Here is an 18,053-nt window from a genome sequence, read left to right on the forward strand (position 1 = left end):
TTAGACATCTGAAGAAATAATTTTCCTGATGACTATACTTCTACTAATTTCTCATCATCAATTAACAGGCACATTCTCAATTATTTCCATTTTGCTCACAACTTACACTGGTCCATTTGAAACAAATCCTAAACCAAGCTCTGAATCAGGCTTAACAAAGTGCTCCACTTTAAGATATACTATGACAAAATAAACATAGCCAACATCTATTTTTAGAGTAGCATTCACTCTTCCCATTTTCTCTTTTAAAATGAGATCTACTTGACCTATTTTCATGTGTTTTTAGAGCACCCAGCCACACAGTGCCAAAAAAATATTTGATGGTCATAAAGCAAGCCTAACATCGTAAATCCTGTGTTGTGTGGGCTATTTCCTGCATGTGTTCTACTTGCTACATCTTTTAAGTACAGATTCACTTATTGAAGACTAAGGGTCTTCAATTTCCAAAATTGTAACTTTCAAGGCCATGGCACTTTTACACTCTGCTTAAACACTAAACACAATGAGGGAAAGGCACCACTTGGCACCTAAAACGTCAGTCATACAAAGACAAAGCGTTTTTCTATCCTCTATTCCTAGTCTTCTGAGTTCCACAATAATGCAATGTTCCAAAAATGATGCTGAGCAAAACGATACTTTCAAAACTTGAGAAATAAGTTCTACCTAAAATGACCGGGAGAACAAAACCATAGGAAAGTGAGTAACTCTAAATCCAGTTGCCAGAATGTGTGTGGTAAACTTACACTCCTGGAGGTTTTACCTGTAGAGAGCTCTGTTCCATGTCCACATTTCGTAACCTTCCTCTAGACCCTTCAGAAAACAAAACAATGGAGGAAGATCATAGCTTTCTGACGGGATGGGAGTTAGGGATAGAACTCTGCACCCACCAACAAGAACAAAGCAACAGCGTGCGCTTTTAGAACACACTTTGGTGTGGAGGCTCAAAGGGTATTCTGAGAGATCTCCAGTGGCCCCGAGGCTTAATTCCCGTGAAAACAAAGATCTAGAAATGTGCACTGTCTGAGATGACCAGTGCCTTCGAACGCATCTGGGTCTTATTCAAGACTCGGGGAGCAGGAGGAGGAGGAGGATAGACCGAGACTCCGGTTAAAAACAAACTAGATTCGATGCGGGGACTGTACACCCAGGCCTCGGTCGGACCAAAGGCCCTAAGTGGTGGGTGGACTCCACACGGAAAACGGGGCGCAAGTTATCCTCCAAAACACCCCTCCCCGAAGCTTTGAGGCCTGACACTACCCCCAAGGGGAGAAGGCAGGGGCCCGGCCACCGCCAAAGGCCACGACGCGGACCCTGGCGGAAGAGGCTGCGTAGTAATGGCCGCGGCTACACCTCTCGCACTCCGACCAGCTCGGGGCCGCCGCGCGGGGCAGGGGCTGCGGCGGCCGCGGGTAACGCAGAGGCCTCCAGTCTCCGTGCTGCGACAGCACTCGCGGCGGGGGCGGAGGAAAGGCTGCGCTGGCCCAAGCCGCCTCCCTTCGGCCCGCCGAGGCCGCGCCGGCCCAAGCGCGTCCATAAACGTCCCGGCCCCTGACCTCGCCGCCGCCCCTCCGGCCCCCGGCGCAGGGCAGAGGCAGGGCGGGCCGCAGCCGGGGTGACACTGCCGGTCCGCCCTCCTCTCCCCGAGACCCGGTCCTGGAAGCGCCATCTCCGCTCTACCCGCTAAGGAAGGCTTCGCCCTGGGTCCCACCTCTCGGCCACCACCGCGTCCACCTCGCAGTTCTTTCTCTTCAGCCTCCGAGCCCGCAGCGGCCGGGGACGCGCGCGGGCGTCACGTGACCGCGCTGCGCGTCGTGGGGGCGGGGCCGCGCGAGGCGGAAGCCGCGCCGCACAGCCCGGCTCGCGCCCTACCGCCCCGCCCCGCCCCGCGGCTCCAAGCCCCGCCCTCGCCGTCCTCGGGGACCCGGCGGTGTTGTGGCCCGGGGACTGCCGACCTCTTCGGTAGAATTAGGTTCCCGAACATCCGAAACAGCGAGGGGACCTTTTGGTGGGAGGAAGTGGGACGGACAGAGACCAGTAGGAGGTGGCTGCTCAGAACCACAGCTTCGTCACCGCGAAGAAATTCTTCAACACCTCGCTCGCCCGATTGTGAAATGCCCTTCCCAGAAGTTCTGTTTAGTTTCTTTCGGGAGGAAAAACAACAGTCATTTCAGGCGCTCCGATTAATCCACCTTCTGAATGGTTGAGCCGTTTAATGTGAAGTGGAGGGGAGAAATGTGGATCTTACTGCCTGTTTGGTCCTAATTTTCTCAACAGAAAAAAAAATAGGAAGCTAGAAAAAGAGATTAATTAGCATTCTGAAAACAAACCCAGTGCCTTCGAGTCCCAAGGACCTTATAGGACAGAGTAGAACGGGCCCATAAGGTTTCCAAGGATGTGAATCTTTAGGGAAACAGACTGTCACATCCTTCTTTGTGGAGAGCTGGTGGCTTCAAACTAACTACCCTGCTGACCTTTCTGTAGGCAGGCAAGTGCCTTAACAATTGTGCCACCCAAACCAGCATGCACTGCCCTGGAGTTCATTCCAACGGAATCTGTGCTAGAGCAGTCAATCTCATCTTTCTCCCTCATGTCGACTGGTAGGTTTGAACCTCCCACCTTGAGGTTAGCAGCCCAATGCTGACCCCATGAAGCAATCAGGCCTCTTTCATCAGGCTATAAAGCTGTGGATTTGAAATAGATTTTTTTATAACAGGTGTATGATTTTAAACATCAAAACTATTGGCAAAGAGTTTATTTTATTTTAACATGTACCTTCACCTCTTTTTGGAATTGACTAAATTATCTTAATTTGTAGCAAAATCAAGCGTGCAGAAGGGAGTGCTTTCTATCTTTAAAATATACTTCAACTTTCCATGGCAATGGTATTTCCCTTGGATATTTCATTAGCTACTGTATTCAGGCTGGGACCCTTTATTTCTGTGAATTCACAGATATAATATACATTCAAGTTTAAAGATATGATGCTAATATTAATTTACAATGTACCAGACATTGCTTTAAGTGCTTTACACCTCCTAAAAGGGCATAATAATGAACAATAATGCAGATACTTCCCCCCCCACTGTTATAGATATTGGCACAATGGAACAGGCAGAAGCTGGTAGACATGTGATTTGTAAGAGGGACTTAACAGTTTGTCTAGTCCAATGCTCTGTCCCAATTTAGGAAACATATAGGAAGGTTAAATGACTTCCTCAAAAATGTTGATAGAAAAACATTTGGACCAGATGACAAATGTATCTCCTGATTCATAAATACGTTTAGGAAAATTACTTAGTTCTTCAAAGTATTCATCCATGTACAAACTGATAAATAATTGTTAGTTGAAAGAATGGCCATTCAAACTACCCAGAGGCTACTCAGAGACTGCTCTGGATCCACTCCAGAAAGGTCACCATCACCCTTAGCAGCCCTGATCTGCCCTCGTGGGTTCGGCAGGAGTAGGAATGGACCCCACTGCAACGAACAAGACTGTCAGTCCTTCAGTTACACTAGGTTCGTCTTCCAGAATACATTTTCTAAGACGAAGCACACAATGCCCTTCAGATAAAAGGGGCCTTCAAAAAAGTTCATAGAAAAGTTCCATTACCTTTTAAATCTATTTTCCCATGAACTTTGTAAAACCTCCTCATAAAACCCACATTGTATTAGGTATCATGAGTAATCTAGAAATGGTTTAAAAGTATAGGAGAACATATGTGTAGTCTGTTAGCAATCACTTTGGCATTTAGGTGAGGAATTTGAGCATTCATATGTTTTGTTATTGGTGAGGGTGTCTTGAAGTCCATCCCCCACAAGACTGAGACAAGTGCATATACATTAAGTATGGATTAATTTCTATAAAGCTTACAGTGAAAAATATTAGCTACTCTATAATCTCAAAAATCTATGCCTGAGTTATTAAACACAATGACCTCTCAATGATCTTGGTTGGTTTTTGTTTTGTTATTGTTTGTTATTGTTATTTTTAATGCATAACATTATTCTACTGAACTTCTCAGCAGTGTCCCTTATCACATAAAAAAGCACATATAATTGTAAAGGCAGAAATTATGTGTTACAATGCCAAGTTCTCCTCAAAATGCTTAGGATTTAGAAATGAATGTTATTTTATAATCATAGAATAGGTACCTACAGAAGTATATGCATCTAAAATACCAGTGTAGTGAAATTATAACCTAGACAAATGAACTATTTTCATGGACATATTCCAATCGGGATCCAATTTTGAAAGCAGAAACTATGCTAAGTATTTCAAACAGAGACACTCTAATGTGGTCGTTTGCCACAGCAGTAGACACCAGAAGGGATCAAAAGAATATGCGCATGCTCAGAAATCAGTAACTGCACAAAGCTGCTGGCTGGAGGAGTGAAGAACTTACTAGCCCCTGGAGTTGACCAGCACATTCCCAGCCCAGGTTACTGCAACCACTTCTGAATGGCTGCAGTGAGGATACTAGAGTCCTAAAGGAGCCCCGGAAGGAACCCTTGGTGGCATTGGGGTTACACATGGGGCTGCTAACTACAAGACAAGCCGTTCCAAATCGAATGAGTGAGTTCACCCTGGAAGGAGCCCTGGTGATGTAGCGAGGTAACATTGTTTGGGGCTGCTAACTGCAAGGTCAGCAATTTAAAAGTATCAGATGCTCCAAGAAAGATGAGGGTTTGGTTTTTTTTTTCCTACTTAAAGATTAACATCTTCAGAAAACCACCAGAGTTGGACTCTGTTCTACTCTATAGAATTTGAGAGAGTTTAAGGAGCCATGAAATACTGATGGCTGTCAGGTAAGCCTTGGACTGCTAACCACAGGGTGGACAGTCAAAATCATCTGCTGCTTCTTGGGAGTAAGTTTAGGCTATCAGCTCCCATAAATATATACAACCTCGGAAATCCTGTGGCCATTGTGTATCAAAATCAACTGGCTAGAGGTGCCCTTAGCACTGAATAAGTGTTGTGAATAAGCTTAAGCATTTTGGGCTAAACTTGTAGCTGCTAAGCTAAAGGGGGTTAGTTTGAACCCAGCTGTCTCTCCCAAGGGAAAGAGATGAGACTGTTTGCTCCTAGAAGAATATACAGTCTGCCCCTCAGGACCAATAATGAGAGTAGCATACCAGGAAGGGAAGGGGAAGGTGGGGGGAGAAGGGGGAACCAATCTATCACAATGATCTACATATAACCCCCTCCCTGGGGAAAGGACAACAGAAAAGTGGGTGAAGGGAGACATCAGTCAGTGTAACACATGAAAAAAAATGAATTATCAAGGGTGAGGGAGGGAGGGAGGATTGGGTAGGGTGGGGGTACAATGAGGAGCTGATATCAAAGGCTCAAGTAGAAAGAAAATGTTTTGAAAATGATGATAGCAACAAATGTACCAAGGCACTTGACACAATGGATGCATGTATGTACTGTGATAAGAGCTGTATGAGCCCCCAATAAAATGATTTTTTTTTAAAAGGATATACAGTCTGGCAAATGTTGTTAGTTTAAAATGGAACACCTTATCATTTGGTCTACCTTTTGACCCATTTGAAAGTGGTTTTGTAAAGTCTCTCTCTCTGGGCTAGATTCCAACCTCGGTCCTTGGCTCCACACGAGAAATATTTCACGCTGAAGCCGGGCTCATGATCCAAGTGGATTTAATGAAAGTTCAAAGAAGCATCAGGTTTTACGCGGCACCCATAGGATTCCTTTGACCATGCGGCCTGGCAGAGACTGCTCCGGGACACACAGGATCTCTCTCCTCCCAGGAAGACGACCAGACAAGCCAAGCAAGACAAGCCCCTCTCCCTTCCGGTCCCTGCCTTTTCAAGGGTTCCCAGGGGAGGCATGGTGAAGGACCCCAGGTTGATCCCATTGGCTGAATTGCAGTCACCTGGCCCAGTTGGGCTGCTCCAGGTGTAATGCCCATCCGACAGCTTTGTCCTATGCTGGCTCTCCTGGGCATGCGTAAATGGACTTCCCAATTCCCTAGGCTAAGCTACCTAACAGTTTCAGTTTTTAATATTTTCTGCTTTCTTTTCACATGGGGTTTTTCTGGTTTGTTTTGTGATCATTGTTTGTTTATTTTTGCTTTTTTTTTTTGCTGCTGACAGAGTGTTAAATACACCATGAAGTGCCAGGAAGAACAAATCTGTCTTGAGAGAAGTAGGAGTGGAGCAAGATGCGCCCTAGGGGTAAGATGGGGTGTCTTGCCTCACCTTGGACATGTTCTCAGCCTTTGAAGCCCATTATGCTTAGAGCCATTGTTTGTTTCAGGGTTTTGTATGATTTTCTATATAGGCATTCCAGGATAGCTGAGTTTATAGAGACAGTAAGTGAATTTAAAATTACTCAGGGCATGGCAGAGGAGGGTGTGGGGAAATGAGGGGCTAACAGTGAGTACAAGCAAGAAAAAAATGTTCTGAAATTGGTCATGGTAACGATTGCACAACTCTTCTTAATATGATTGAACTAAATTGTATGGTATGTGAATGATATATATGCCAATAAAACTTAAAAACAAAAGGATATATAGTCTTGGAAACTTCTGTAATGCAGGGTCTCTGTGAGTCAGAATTGAATTGATGACAGTGGGTGTGGGTTTGGTTTGGTTTGGTTTGGTTTAATGAGTTGGAATCAAGCAGTGAGTTTGGTTTGGCTTTAATCTGGCTGCAAAACCAGGAACCCATGGTCACCAATAGTTATGTACCAGTGCAACTGCCACGGCCAGAAAAAAAACCAAATCAGTCTTATTCCTACTTAAGAGTGCCGTCCATTGGCAGAAACAAACAGAAAACTCACTGTCACTGTATTTTTAATAGGCTCTTTTCTATTTCTCTAAGATATAAAGTATATAGGAAGGCTAATATGGATTAGAGATCAAGAGGCATGTCTCTGGTTGAAGTTCAGAAATGATTATATTGCTCAAGATCATAGATTTTTCTGAAATGGAAATAAGTAGCCTATTGATTGCCCAAACAGGAAGAAGTTCTATATTTAGATCACAAAGAATACTTTAATAATTTCCCCAGAGGGTAGGGACCAGTCTCCATAAGCAAATGGGTCCAAGGGCCAGCTGTATGATTGAGGGGTAAAGAGCCATCAGCCAAGATAAACCATGCAAGTGCTCACCTCTTCCTTAATTCTGAAATTAAGAGACAGACAAAAGTTTTGGGGTGCTCACCCCGTGATGACTTCAGGAGTCAGGTCCTGGCAGAAACTCATGTATTCTCAGGAGCTTATTAATTTGGGGCAAGCAGGCCACAGTGAGCACATGCACATATGTAACAGGGGTTGTGCTAGGGGCATAGACAGACCAGGAGGGACGAACTAGGGGGACACACGCATTAGGAAGGAGAGGCACACTAGAGGCATACATTGACAGGAAGACACGTACTTAACAAAATGGCTCTAGAGTCAGGATGACAGCCTGACTTGGTGGCCTCTGAGCTGACTTGACCTCAGGTGTCCCTGAGCTCTTCTCCAGGGGAACAATCTATGATCCTTCTCAGAAGGGAGTGGGCCCTACTTAGGGTGGGACAGACAATAGGATCTGATTGCTTTTGATGGCAGACAAGCTTCAAGCAGATAGCCTTTAAACAGTTGACCTTGGGAAGATAGTAAGGGACCATGTGTTTGCAAACAGCACCTTATATTTGGCATTATTCTGGGGAGACATTGAAAGGATGACTTTTACTTAGGATACTGTGAGTGGGACACATCTCCAGCCCACCAATGTGAAGTTCCCCTCCACGGGAGCCCTGGCCCCCCAGACTCCTTAATATATGAATGTTGAGAGTTTGTCTATACACACTCTTTTTCTGGTTGTTTCCCACAACAAACAGAAGGTTATCAGGCCATACTTTCTGATTAGAATGTAATTAAACTAGAAATTCACAGCCAAGTATTACACAGAACAAAACTGTAAAACTGTCTGCCACCTTAAAGTTCAAAAGAAATTCATCATAGGCCAATAAGAAATCACAATTAGAGGCTATTTTAATTTTAAGGCAAGAATAATAAGAAAACAACAACATGAAGGCAGAATCAATCAGATAATTTTATAATCTTAAGAGATTGCTTAAAAAAGAGAAAACAAATAAAATTAAAATGTAAAATAAGCAAGACTAAGGAAGTGAACATTTATATATACAAATCAGTGTAGAGTGTTATTAGGGCCTGTCAGGTTGGTGCCAACTCCCAGAGAACCCAGGGATCGCAGAACAGAAGTTTCTCAATTCCTTGCTATCCATCCACACACTAGCCGATGTATCGGAGCCCATTTTGGTTATCTATGGTGTCAATCCATCTCACTGAAGATCCTTTTCCTGACCTCAACTTTACCATGAATGATTACTTTTCCAGGTGCTTGCTGATTACATGTCCAAGGTCAGTAAGAGGGAGTCTCATCCTCCTTGCTTCTGAGTCACATTTGGGCTGGATTTCTTCTAAGACAGTTTTGTTTGTTCTGACAGACCATGCTACGTTTAATATTCTTCACCAACATTAATATTACAAAGACATCCATGGTTATTTCATTTTTCATTGTCCAGCTATTGCATGCATATGAGACATTTGACAAGACTCAGATGCACCTTAATAATCAAATGTGGTTTTGCGTTTTAAGATTTTAAAGATATCTTTTGCAGCAGAGTTTCTGCTCAAGCGGAATGTGGATCTGTGGGAAACAGAAGCGTTAGTCCCCAGTGTGCCCCCCATAATTTAAGCCAACTCTAAGACATTGACTGCATACTCTGAGGTCAACTGTTTAAAGGTTATCTGCCTGAAGGGTATCAGCCATCTAGAGCAATCATACCCTATTGTCTGTCCCACCCTCAGTAGAGCCCACTCCCTTCGGATAAGGATAATGGATGGTTCCCTGAAAGAGAGCCCAAAGACATCTAAGGTCAAGTCAACTCAGGGAGGACCAAGGTTAGTCTGCCATCTTGACTCTAGAGTCTGCCCATCTTGTTACGTGTATGCCTTCCTGTCACATGTATGCCTCTACTGCCTCCCTTTCCTATTGTGTGTACAATACCTAGCTTGTCCTCTTCCTGTCCTGCATATGTGTATTGTACAACCCTTCCCTGTTATGCATGTGGTTACCTGTAATTAGGGAGGCTTAAATGCCCACTGAGTGTATGTAAGCCTTGGTTGGAAATATATTCTCTCTTTGTGCAGAATTGACTGTTGAGATCATGGCTGTCACAGAGGTGAGCATTCACATGCTTTATCTTGTCTGATGTCTCTTCAATTTTAATACTTCAATTACATAGCCACCCCTTGGACCCATTTGATTGTGGAGGCTGGTACACCACGTGGACCCAAGTAAAAAGAACTCCTTGACAACTTCAATATTCTCTGTTCATAATGGTGACACTTACTGGCCTACTTCTTAGGACTTTTGTTTTCTTTGTGAAAAGGATGTAATCCATAGGGAAACCTGTGGTCTTTGATCTTCATCAGTAAATATTTCAAGTCCTCTTCACTTTTGTGTTTTCTGCTTTTTGAATAAAGGTAAGAAATAAATAAGCATCACTAAGAATAAGAAAATAAAATACATAGAGTGGAAGTTAACATTTCAAGAAGACACCACACGAACAAATTTGAGAAGTCAAATAACAAAAGTAACTTGAACATAGCAATTTTCATTGCACATTTGAAAATGCCATTTTAAACTAACTGTGGTGTCTACCCAGAATCTCTGCCTGCTTCCTGATGGGTCCATGTCAATGTCACATGAAATGTCATTTTCTTAAATTTTTTTCTACTCAAAGTTCCTCAACATCCTTCAACCTGTCACTGCAGAGCATATTAATGTCACCAGAGAATTTATAATGACTTGATATTTGTTTCTTCTGAGGTTATAGACTCCATTAGAAGAATCACGTGTCTTTATTGCCTTGTGTATACAGAACTATTAATAAAAGTTTAAATAAAGGGGGTTCTTTTGGAAAATAAAAATAGGGGAATTTCAAGATAAGCAGAAAACAAATTCAATGATCATGAAATTCCCACAAAAACATTCATGAAAGTTTTACTAGTGAGTGCTTTCAAAATTTAAGGAATAAAAACGCTCTCCAAATCTAGGGTTATTAATTGTGCCATTGTGATTCATGGGAACCCTATAGAGGGATTTTTACATCTGTACAGCTTTTTGGTTTTTTTAAATTTAAAGACAGCATTTCCTGATATGCTCTAACCAAAGACAAGTGTTTCCAACAGCCTTACTATTGGGCAGACACCATTGTAATCATGATGCTGAGACAAACAAGATCCTTCGCCAACCAACCTCCCTATAGACAAGTCCTGGGATTGTTCTGAGGGCAAGGATCTCTTAGTTGCTCTGTGACAGAAATTTCTTTCCTGGCATTTTGAATGATGATGGGGGATCTCCTCCCTTTCCTGCATCATTTTTATTTTTGTCTGCACACTAATAAGATTGGAGAGCACTTTGGTTTTCATTGTTTTCTGTTTGGGTTCTCAGCTGTGCAGCTCAGGAGGAGTGGATGTTTAATGATAACTAATACAAGGTGTTTCAAGGAATGCAGGGATGAGGGTGGGGGATAAGGAGTGAAAGGATTTCAGGAGTAGATAATGAAGGCAGAAGCAGGGAGGGAGCACTAGAACAGACTGTGATCGCACAGCTCCTTTTAAAGGCAATTTAACCATGGTGGTGGGGGGGAGGAGCGGTGGGGGTTGGGGATGCTCTCAGATAGATGTGGTGGTGATTGTAAAATCCCCCTTGATATGCACAAACTATTCCATTCTATGATATGGAAATTAAGTGCCAATAAAACTGCTGGGAAAAGGGGGAAAAGAGACAAGGGCAATGCAAAAACACAGACACATTATCTGGATGAGGGAGACCACTGATGTGAGGCTGAAATGGAGTCCAACGTTCATTACAGTATCAAGTCTTAAAAAGGGAATGGAGGGCAAAGGAAACGGTTATGAAAGTATGATTAGTGGCAGTTCAGTACATCACAGCAACTGGTGGGACTACAGAAGCAGGAATGGGGCCATGCACATTGTTAGATAGAAGGGCTTAAAGATTGGTCTGGGGCCTTCTAACCAAGGTAGTCAGGGCCACCTGATAGGGCATACATGACTGTGACCTCCCGTAACAGCCCCCTTAATAATGATTCCCATTATTAAGGTCAAACCTAGACAAGTCCCTAAGAGCGATTTCCTCCCTGGGATGGCTTGAGAGGGGTGGAGGCAATCTACTCTCCAATGGCTTCTGCCTAAGGGCAAGATTATCTAGATTAGTAGGTAATGATCAGAAAACATTCAATAGAGACTTAATCTATGTGGGGACTCTTAAGTGGATTCTGGGCTGTCACTTCCATCCATACTCTTCACACCAGGGTGCTCAGAATACCCCCTCTGATCATCATAAAGTATTATTAAAAATAATTATTTGATCACACTAGCTGGTGTGCATCTTCCGTGTGTTGGTGCACACCCACTACTTCCATGTGGGTAGTAGTAGTTCAATGTTTACCTGATGGTGCATGGCTACCTGATGGCTACCAGCCACATCACTTGGATGATTGCTTATTTAAAGACAAGCATATAACACCCCAGATGCTATTTCTTTCTGGTAGTCAGGCACCATATGATTTCTTCACCATACTTTGCTATGCAACCATATCTTCAGTGATTTCCCCATGAGGGTTGGTATTGAGCTGGGCCACCTCACAATTGGTGAGTCACATCACAATTTGTGAATCACATCACAGTCACAAATTGTTCTTAGATTGGGGCTATGGTTAAGAGCTCAAAATCTATTCATATTTAAGGTTTATGTATTTCTATGGTCTAGTATAGAGGCAGCATATCAGCTTCCTGAGAAATATCATAAATAACTGTTAGATCTCTCTGGAGCTAGAGTTATACCTCAGTCCTTGGCCCCACGCAAGAAAGAATTCATGACGAAGCCTGGTTTGTGATCCAAGTTATTTTTATGAGAGTTAGAAGAAGTTTCAGGTTTACACAGCACCCATAGGACTCCTCCCAACCATGCAGCCTGACAGAAGCTGCTCAGTGTCATGCAGAAAAAGTGTGTCTTGACGCTGGGCTCCTGCCTTTTCAAGGATTCCATGGGGAGGCGTGGTAGACAACCCCTGATTGACCCCATTGGCTGAATTGAATTTACCTGGCCTACGTGGGCCAATCCAAGTGGCCTAGGTGGGCCAATCCAGGTTTAGCGCCCACCCATGCCTACCAGTGGGAAACCTGAATCTCCGAGCATGTACAGTGTGCCCACTCCTTTGTTTCTGTAGCTTGGCTCTCTGGGCGTGCACTAATGGACATTCCCCAACCCTGTGCTCGCCTACCTAACAGAACCTTCCAGGGACATTTGGTAGTTCTAAGAATGAGAGCATTAGTTAGCCAATGGAATAGAATTGAAAATACTAATTTTAAAATGAGAATATTTCATCTTTAATATATTTAATATATTTAGTCTGCATAAAGCTTCATGTATTTATGTCCATATATGAAAGGCCTTTAGATAAAAATCCATGGAACTTTATGCAGATTAAAACTCAAGCCACAGAAAAATGTTTAAGAAAATAATAAGGGTTAGACATGAGGCAAGAGTTCTGCAGAACTAAGACACATCACACACAAACAACCCAAAGGAAAATGAAAATAGCACATACGTGGTAGTCTCAAGTTGTCAATTATTAGGCAACCCCAAAGCAATAGGAAATTCAAACCAAAGTCCACGACATTGGGATGGCAGTCTTCTGCTTCTTCCTACATTGGGATACTTCAGGTTTAAGTCCAAATGAATATTTCAGTTCCTTTTGTCTGCAACAGCTGTTTAAAGTAGAGTCCTGTTCACTTAGTGGAGTTTCCAAATTGAATCGTTCCAGTAGGGCTGATGAAGACTGCCGTACATTTTGAAAAATGAAGTCTAAAATCCAGGATCTCAAAAGACCACTGAAAGCAAAATTTTTATGAGAAAGATAACCTCATCTTTCTCCCCTACCAGGTGGTTTTTGAACAACCAACCTCCTGGTTAGTAGTTCAACATTTACCTGACAGTGCCACCAGAGCTCCATAAAATCTTTGATAGCCCAGAAAATTATAGTTAGTTACTCAATGATATATTTATTTCACCTTCCCCATCTCAATCCCAGAAAGACATTCTTGTTCCTGAGGGGAAAGAATTAAAATAACAAAATTATAAAATATTTCTCATTAGTGAGAGTTCAATAGGAGACTAGTCTCACGGTTGTTCTTAAATTCACCCAAATGGAGGAGCTGATGCCAGGGGCTTAAGTGGAGAGCAAATGTTTTGAGAATGATGAGGGCAATGAATGTACAAAATGTGCTTTACCCAATTGATGTTTGTATGAATTGTGATAAGAGTTGTATGAGCCCTAATAAAATGATTTTTTTAAATTCGCCTAAATGTACAGAAAATAAAAGAAAAATTGGAAATTAATATACATTTTTATTGCATCTACATGTTTTAAATACATAAAGATACTTTTTCACAGATATTTAAGTACTTTAATCATAATAATAGTTAAAACAATCATGTGAAGTTTATCATTAGGAAACTAATGAGGAATTGGTTGAATATAGAAATCCATGGAACAGCTAAGAGAATATACATGTATATCATGTTTGATAAAAGAAAGCTAAAGACTGTGTTCTTCAACAAAAGCTTTTAGGGGAAAATGCATAAATATGAAATAAGAAAAATTACATAAAAGTCCAAGGGTTTAAAAGAAATCTTAGGAAGAAAAGTAAACCAGAAAATATAGCAACACTGAGCCTGGACATTCCCAGATGGCAGCAATTGGCATGAACACAGGAGTGGTGGCCCCCTGATGCTTTGGCACCGTTCTGTCTTCCATTGCTTTACACCAGCTTGCCTTGTGCACTTATAGGCATGGTTGAGTTGCTGTGTTAATTTAAATTAAAAACTCCCAGTAGATCAAGAATTAGATATGAGAGATAAAACCGTGAAACAGATAAGAAAGAAAATGTAAGTGGATATTCAACTGATTCTTGAGAACTTGGCTAAATTAACTGAAGCTAGAGCCATGTTTAGAGTGTTTTGTTAAATCAGAGTTGCTTCCAACTTCTAAGATGCCACTGTTGCCCAATCAGAGGAACGATAAAAGACTCAAGGAAACAAGTAGCTCCAGAGATGGTTTATGAAGCACAACCTGTGCTAGCCTGGGGCCAGAAGATTTAGACAATGCTTCCTGTTCTGACTGGAACTGCAGAAGACCCCGAACAAAGTGTTGAAAAATAGAGACCAACATATAAAATCACACACACAAAAAAAGGTCTTTTTTGTGATTTTGTATGTTGGTCTCTATTTTTCAACACTTTAGAGACTGATCGTACCCCTGAGATTGTGGTTCTTAGACATACTCCACACTGGTCCTGAAGCCACCCTCGAGGATGACCTTTATCATTTTCTTGTAGGTTGATCATGATCAAACAACAAGCACGCCTATGAAGTGGACAATAAACTTATCAGGAATACAATCCTCAGAAATTAACCCTTCAAGACCAAAAGGGAAGCATTTCCCCACAAGAAAGAGCAGAAACAGGAAGGGGCAGGAAGACAGAGCAGAGGAGGCAGGGTGAGGGGTAGTAAAAGAAACCAGGGAAGAAGTGGGAAGAAGGCTGTTACATTGAAAGGATTGCGGTGAAGGTTTCCAGGAAACCGTGTTGAATACATTGTTGTATACATGGTTGAATGGAAAAGTAAAGTACTCTGGAAACTTGTACCCAAGCTACAATTACAAAAGAAATTAAAAGGTAGGCTCCAAGGGTTTAGAGTGCCCAAGGATTAGATACTGAAACCTCTCTACTAGGTTTGTCTTAGGCATCTACTGTTGCTATAACAGAAATAACCACATGGGGAGGATTTTTAAAAAGTGAAATTCCTTCTCTCAAGAGGCTGCAAGAGCACCTGCTGAGGAAGGATATCTCCCTGTCAGTTCTGTGGGGAGGGCCTGGTCTCCCTTCTGCATCTGTGAAACCAGTGTTCTTTGGAGGATTCTTGGCATCACACTTCTACTGGATCTAGGAGGTTCTCAGCATGGGCACTCAGGTCTGAAGACAGGCTTTGCTCCCAGCTCTGGTTCCTTGGTGGCGCTGAGGTCCTTTTTCTGCTGGCTTCTTTTTCCTTTTGTGTCTTGTACAATAAAAAATTATGTAGATCAAAGCCCAGGGAAACTCCCTTACATTGGATCAGAGCTCTGACTTGATGAGAGTGTTACATTCCATCATAATCCTTTTATAATCTACCTGTGGATCAAATCATGGGGATAATTGAATCATTACACAACTGCCAAACTACTGGAATCATGCCTAGCCAAGTTGATACATATATTTTGGGGATACAATTCAATCTATGTCAAGAAAGAGAATTCTGCGTATAAGAAAAGAATTGCTACATATGAGAAAAGAATTCTCAGACCAAATTCTGTCACACATGCAGATATTTGTTAATCAAAACTTTATTAGAAAGTGGGAAAAGCTGGAAGAAGCACACCGGCCAGTGCGATCACGAGGTGCCAAGGGACCACGTATAAGGCATCACGCAAAAAACAAACAAACAAACAACGATATAAGTGTGTGTATGTATGTGTATATATGTGTATATGTATATGTATATATATATACCATATTAAATGAAGGGGGAAGTGCAGAGTGGAGACCCAAGGCCCAAGTGTCGGCCAATGGAGATCCCCTCATAGAGGGGTTTAGGAGAGGAGATGGGTTAATTAGGGTGTGAGGTAGTATCGATGAAGAACACAGCTTTCCCCCAGATCCTGGATGCTTCCTCCCCCCAACTACCATGATCCGAATTCTACCTTGCAGGGCTGGATAGGACAGAGGCTGTACACTGGTACATATGAGGGCTGGAGGTACAGGGAATCCAGGGTGGATGATACCTTCAGGACCAAGGGTGTGAGGGACGATGCTGGGAGAGTGGGTTGGAAAGGGGGAACTGATTACAAGGATCCACATGTGACCTCTTCCCTGGGAGAGGGACAGCAGAGAAGGGGGGAAGGGAGACTCCGGATAGGGCAAGATATGACAAAATAATGAGGTATAAATTACCAAGGGCACATGAGGGAGGGGGGAAAGGGGAGGGAGGGGGAAAAAAAAAAGAGGACCTGATGCAAGGGGCTTAAGTGGAGAGCAAATGCTTTGAGAATGATTGGGGCAGGGAATGTATGGATGTGCTTTATACAATTGATGTATGTATATGTATGGATGGTGATAAGAGTTGTATGAGTCCCTAATAAAATGTAAAAAAAGAAAAGAGGAGAAAAAAATGATTAGGGCAAAGACTGTACAGATGTGCTTTATACAATTGATGTATGTATATGTATGAACTGTGATAAGAATTGTATGAGCCCCTAATAAATTGTTAAAATTAAAAAAAAAAGAAAGTGGGAAAAGCATCTAATTAAGGATCAGATTTTGCTACCATTCTTTTAAAAAAACACTTTTATTTATAAAATGTTGACATATTTTGGAACCATTTTAAAGGGGCAGAAAAAATAAGCAGGGAGTACAGACAGCTATAATATACTCCTCTCTCCTACACACTTTTTCTTTTAAAAATTGGGGATGGGGGTTCATACAGCTCTTATCACAATCCATACATATATCCATTGTATCAAGCACATCTGCACATATGTTGTCATCATCTTTTTCAAAACATTTTCTTTCTACTTGAGGCCCTGACATCAGCTCCTCATTCCACCACCACCCCTCTTGCACCCTCCCTCCCCCATGTCTCCTTGATAATTGATATTCTTTTTTTTCATGTCTTATACCAACTGCTGTCTCCTTTCACTCCTTTGCTGTCATTGTTAAACAACCAGGACAGAGAGTCTTATATACTGTTTATGGAAGAAGAATTTGGAATTTTCTTATCTAATATTCATATCTCAAATACCATTAATTTTACCAAAAAGAGCAAATTTCAGAGTCTCTTCTGATATCCCTTTGGTCTCTTCTTTCTTTCTTGTCTTTTAAGAGACATTTTGCTTTCTTCATGTATGATACAGCTTGTCTGGTCATTAGTGTTCCACATGTCAAATCTATTCTTGAGGCAGTCTAAATTCAGGTGGGATATACTCAAGGTTGTACTTAGGCCTGTGGAGTTGTAAATTTTTTCTTCAGCTTCAACTTTTATTTGCAAAAATGCATTTGGTGATTGTTGCATAACCACCCCCTGGGCTTGTTCTGATTGATGATATTGAACTTCGAATTCATCTCTTTACACGGGTGTGTTTATTCGATTCCTGTATATTCTATTCTGAAGGTTCATAGGTGTAGTTATTCTTTATGTTGTTGAAAAAATAGATATTTGCAATGCATAAGCTGTTTATCTTTCAATGCATACATCCATTCTCTTGCATTGTTTCTATCTCCAAGGCCATTTCAACCACCAGTAATTATAAACGCATTTCAATTGCATATCTGTTTAATAGTAGACTACAGAAGTTGGTCAAAATCTTCAATTTCTTCACCTTTGACCATCTCTATGTATTGATGTGTGTATCTATTTGGTTTCCAATTTGACTTTTACCTCATTATTCAAGAATGATGAAATGGATTTTTTTCTTTTTTTACATTTTATTAGGGGCTCATACAACTCTTATCACAATCTATACATATACATACATCAATTGTATAAGACACATCTGTACATTCTTTGCCCTAATCATTTTCAAAGCATTTGCTCTCCACTTAAGCCCTTTGCACCTGGTCCTCTTTTTTTCCCCCTCCCTCATGAGCCCTTGATAATTTATAGATTGTTATTTTGTCATATCTTGCCGTATCCGGAGTCTCCCTCCCCCCCCTTCTCTGCCATCCATTTCCCAGGGAGGAGGTCACATGTGGATCAGTTCCCCCTTTCCAACCCACTCACCCTCCACTCTCCCAGCATCGCCCCTCACACCCCTGGTTCTGAAGGTATCATCCACCCTGGATTCCCTGTGGCTCCAGCTCCCATATGCACCAGTGTACAGCCTCTGCCCTATCCAGTCCT

General features: G+C 42.1%; 1 protein-coding gene across 5 annotated transcripts in view; it reads right to left on the reverse strand.

Annotated features, from left to right (window-relative positions):
- The window catches only part of RNF146 (ring finger protein 146), a 32,610-nt gene extending 30,749 nt beyond the window's left edge, over positions 1 to 1,861 (reverse strand). For 2 of the 5 annotated variants that reach the window (XM_075554588.1, XM_075554586.1), the window contains exon 1: positions 1,709 to 1,861. Coding sequence is in view for 1 of the 5 variants with exons in the window: in XM_075554585.1 (XP_075410700.1) it covers positions 761 to 789 (29 nt within the window). In the remaining 4 variants the exon portion in view is untranslated. Of the gene's footprint in view, positions 1 to 760; positions 811 to 1,708 lie in introns of those variants that run through there. The other 3 variants (XM_075554587.1, XM_075554590.1, XM_075554585.1) reach the window with 3 other exon arrangements.
- Between the last annotated feature and the right edge of the window lie 16,192 nt (positions 1,862 to 18,053).

Source organism: Tenrec ecaudatus, chromosome 7 (assembly GCF_050624435.1).
Source record: "Tenrec ecaudatus isolate mTenEca1 chromosome 7, mTenEca1.hap1, whole genome shotgun sequence".
Classification (NCBI taxonomy): domain Eukaryota; kingdom Metazoa; phylum Chordata; class Mammalia; order Afrosoricida; family Tenrecidae; genus Tenrec; species Tenrec ecaudatus.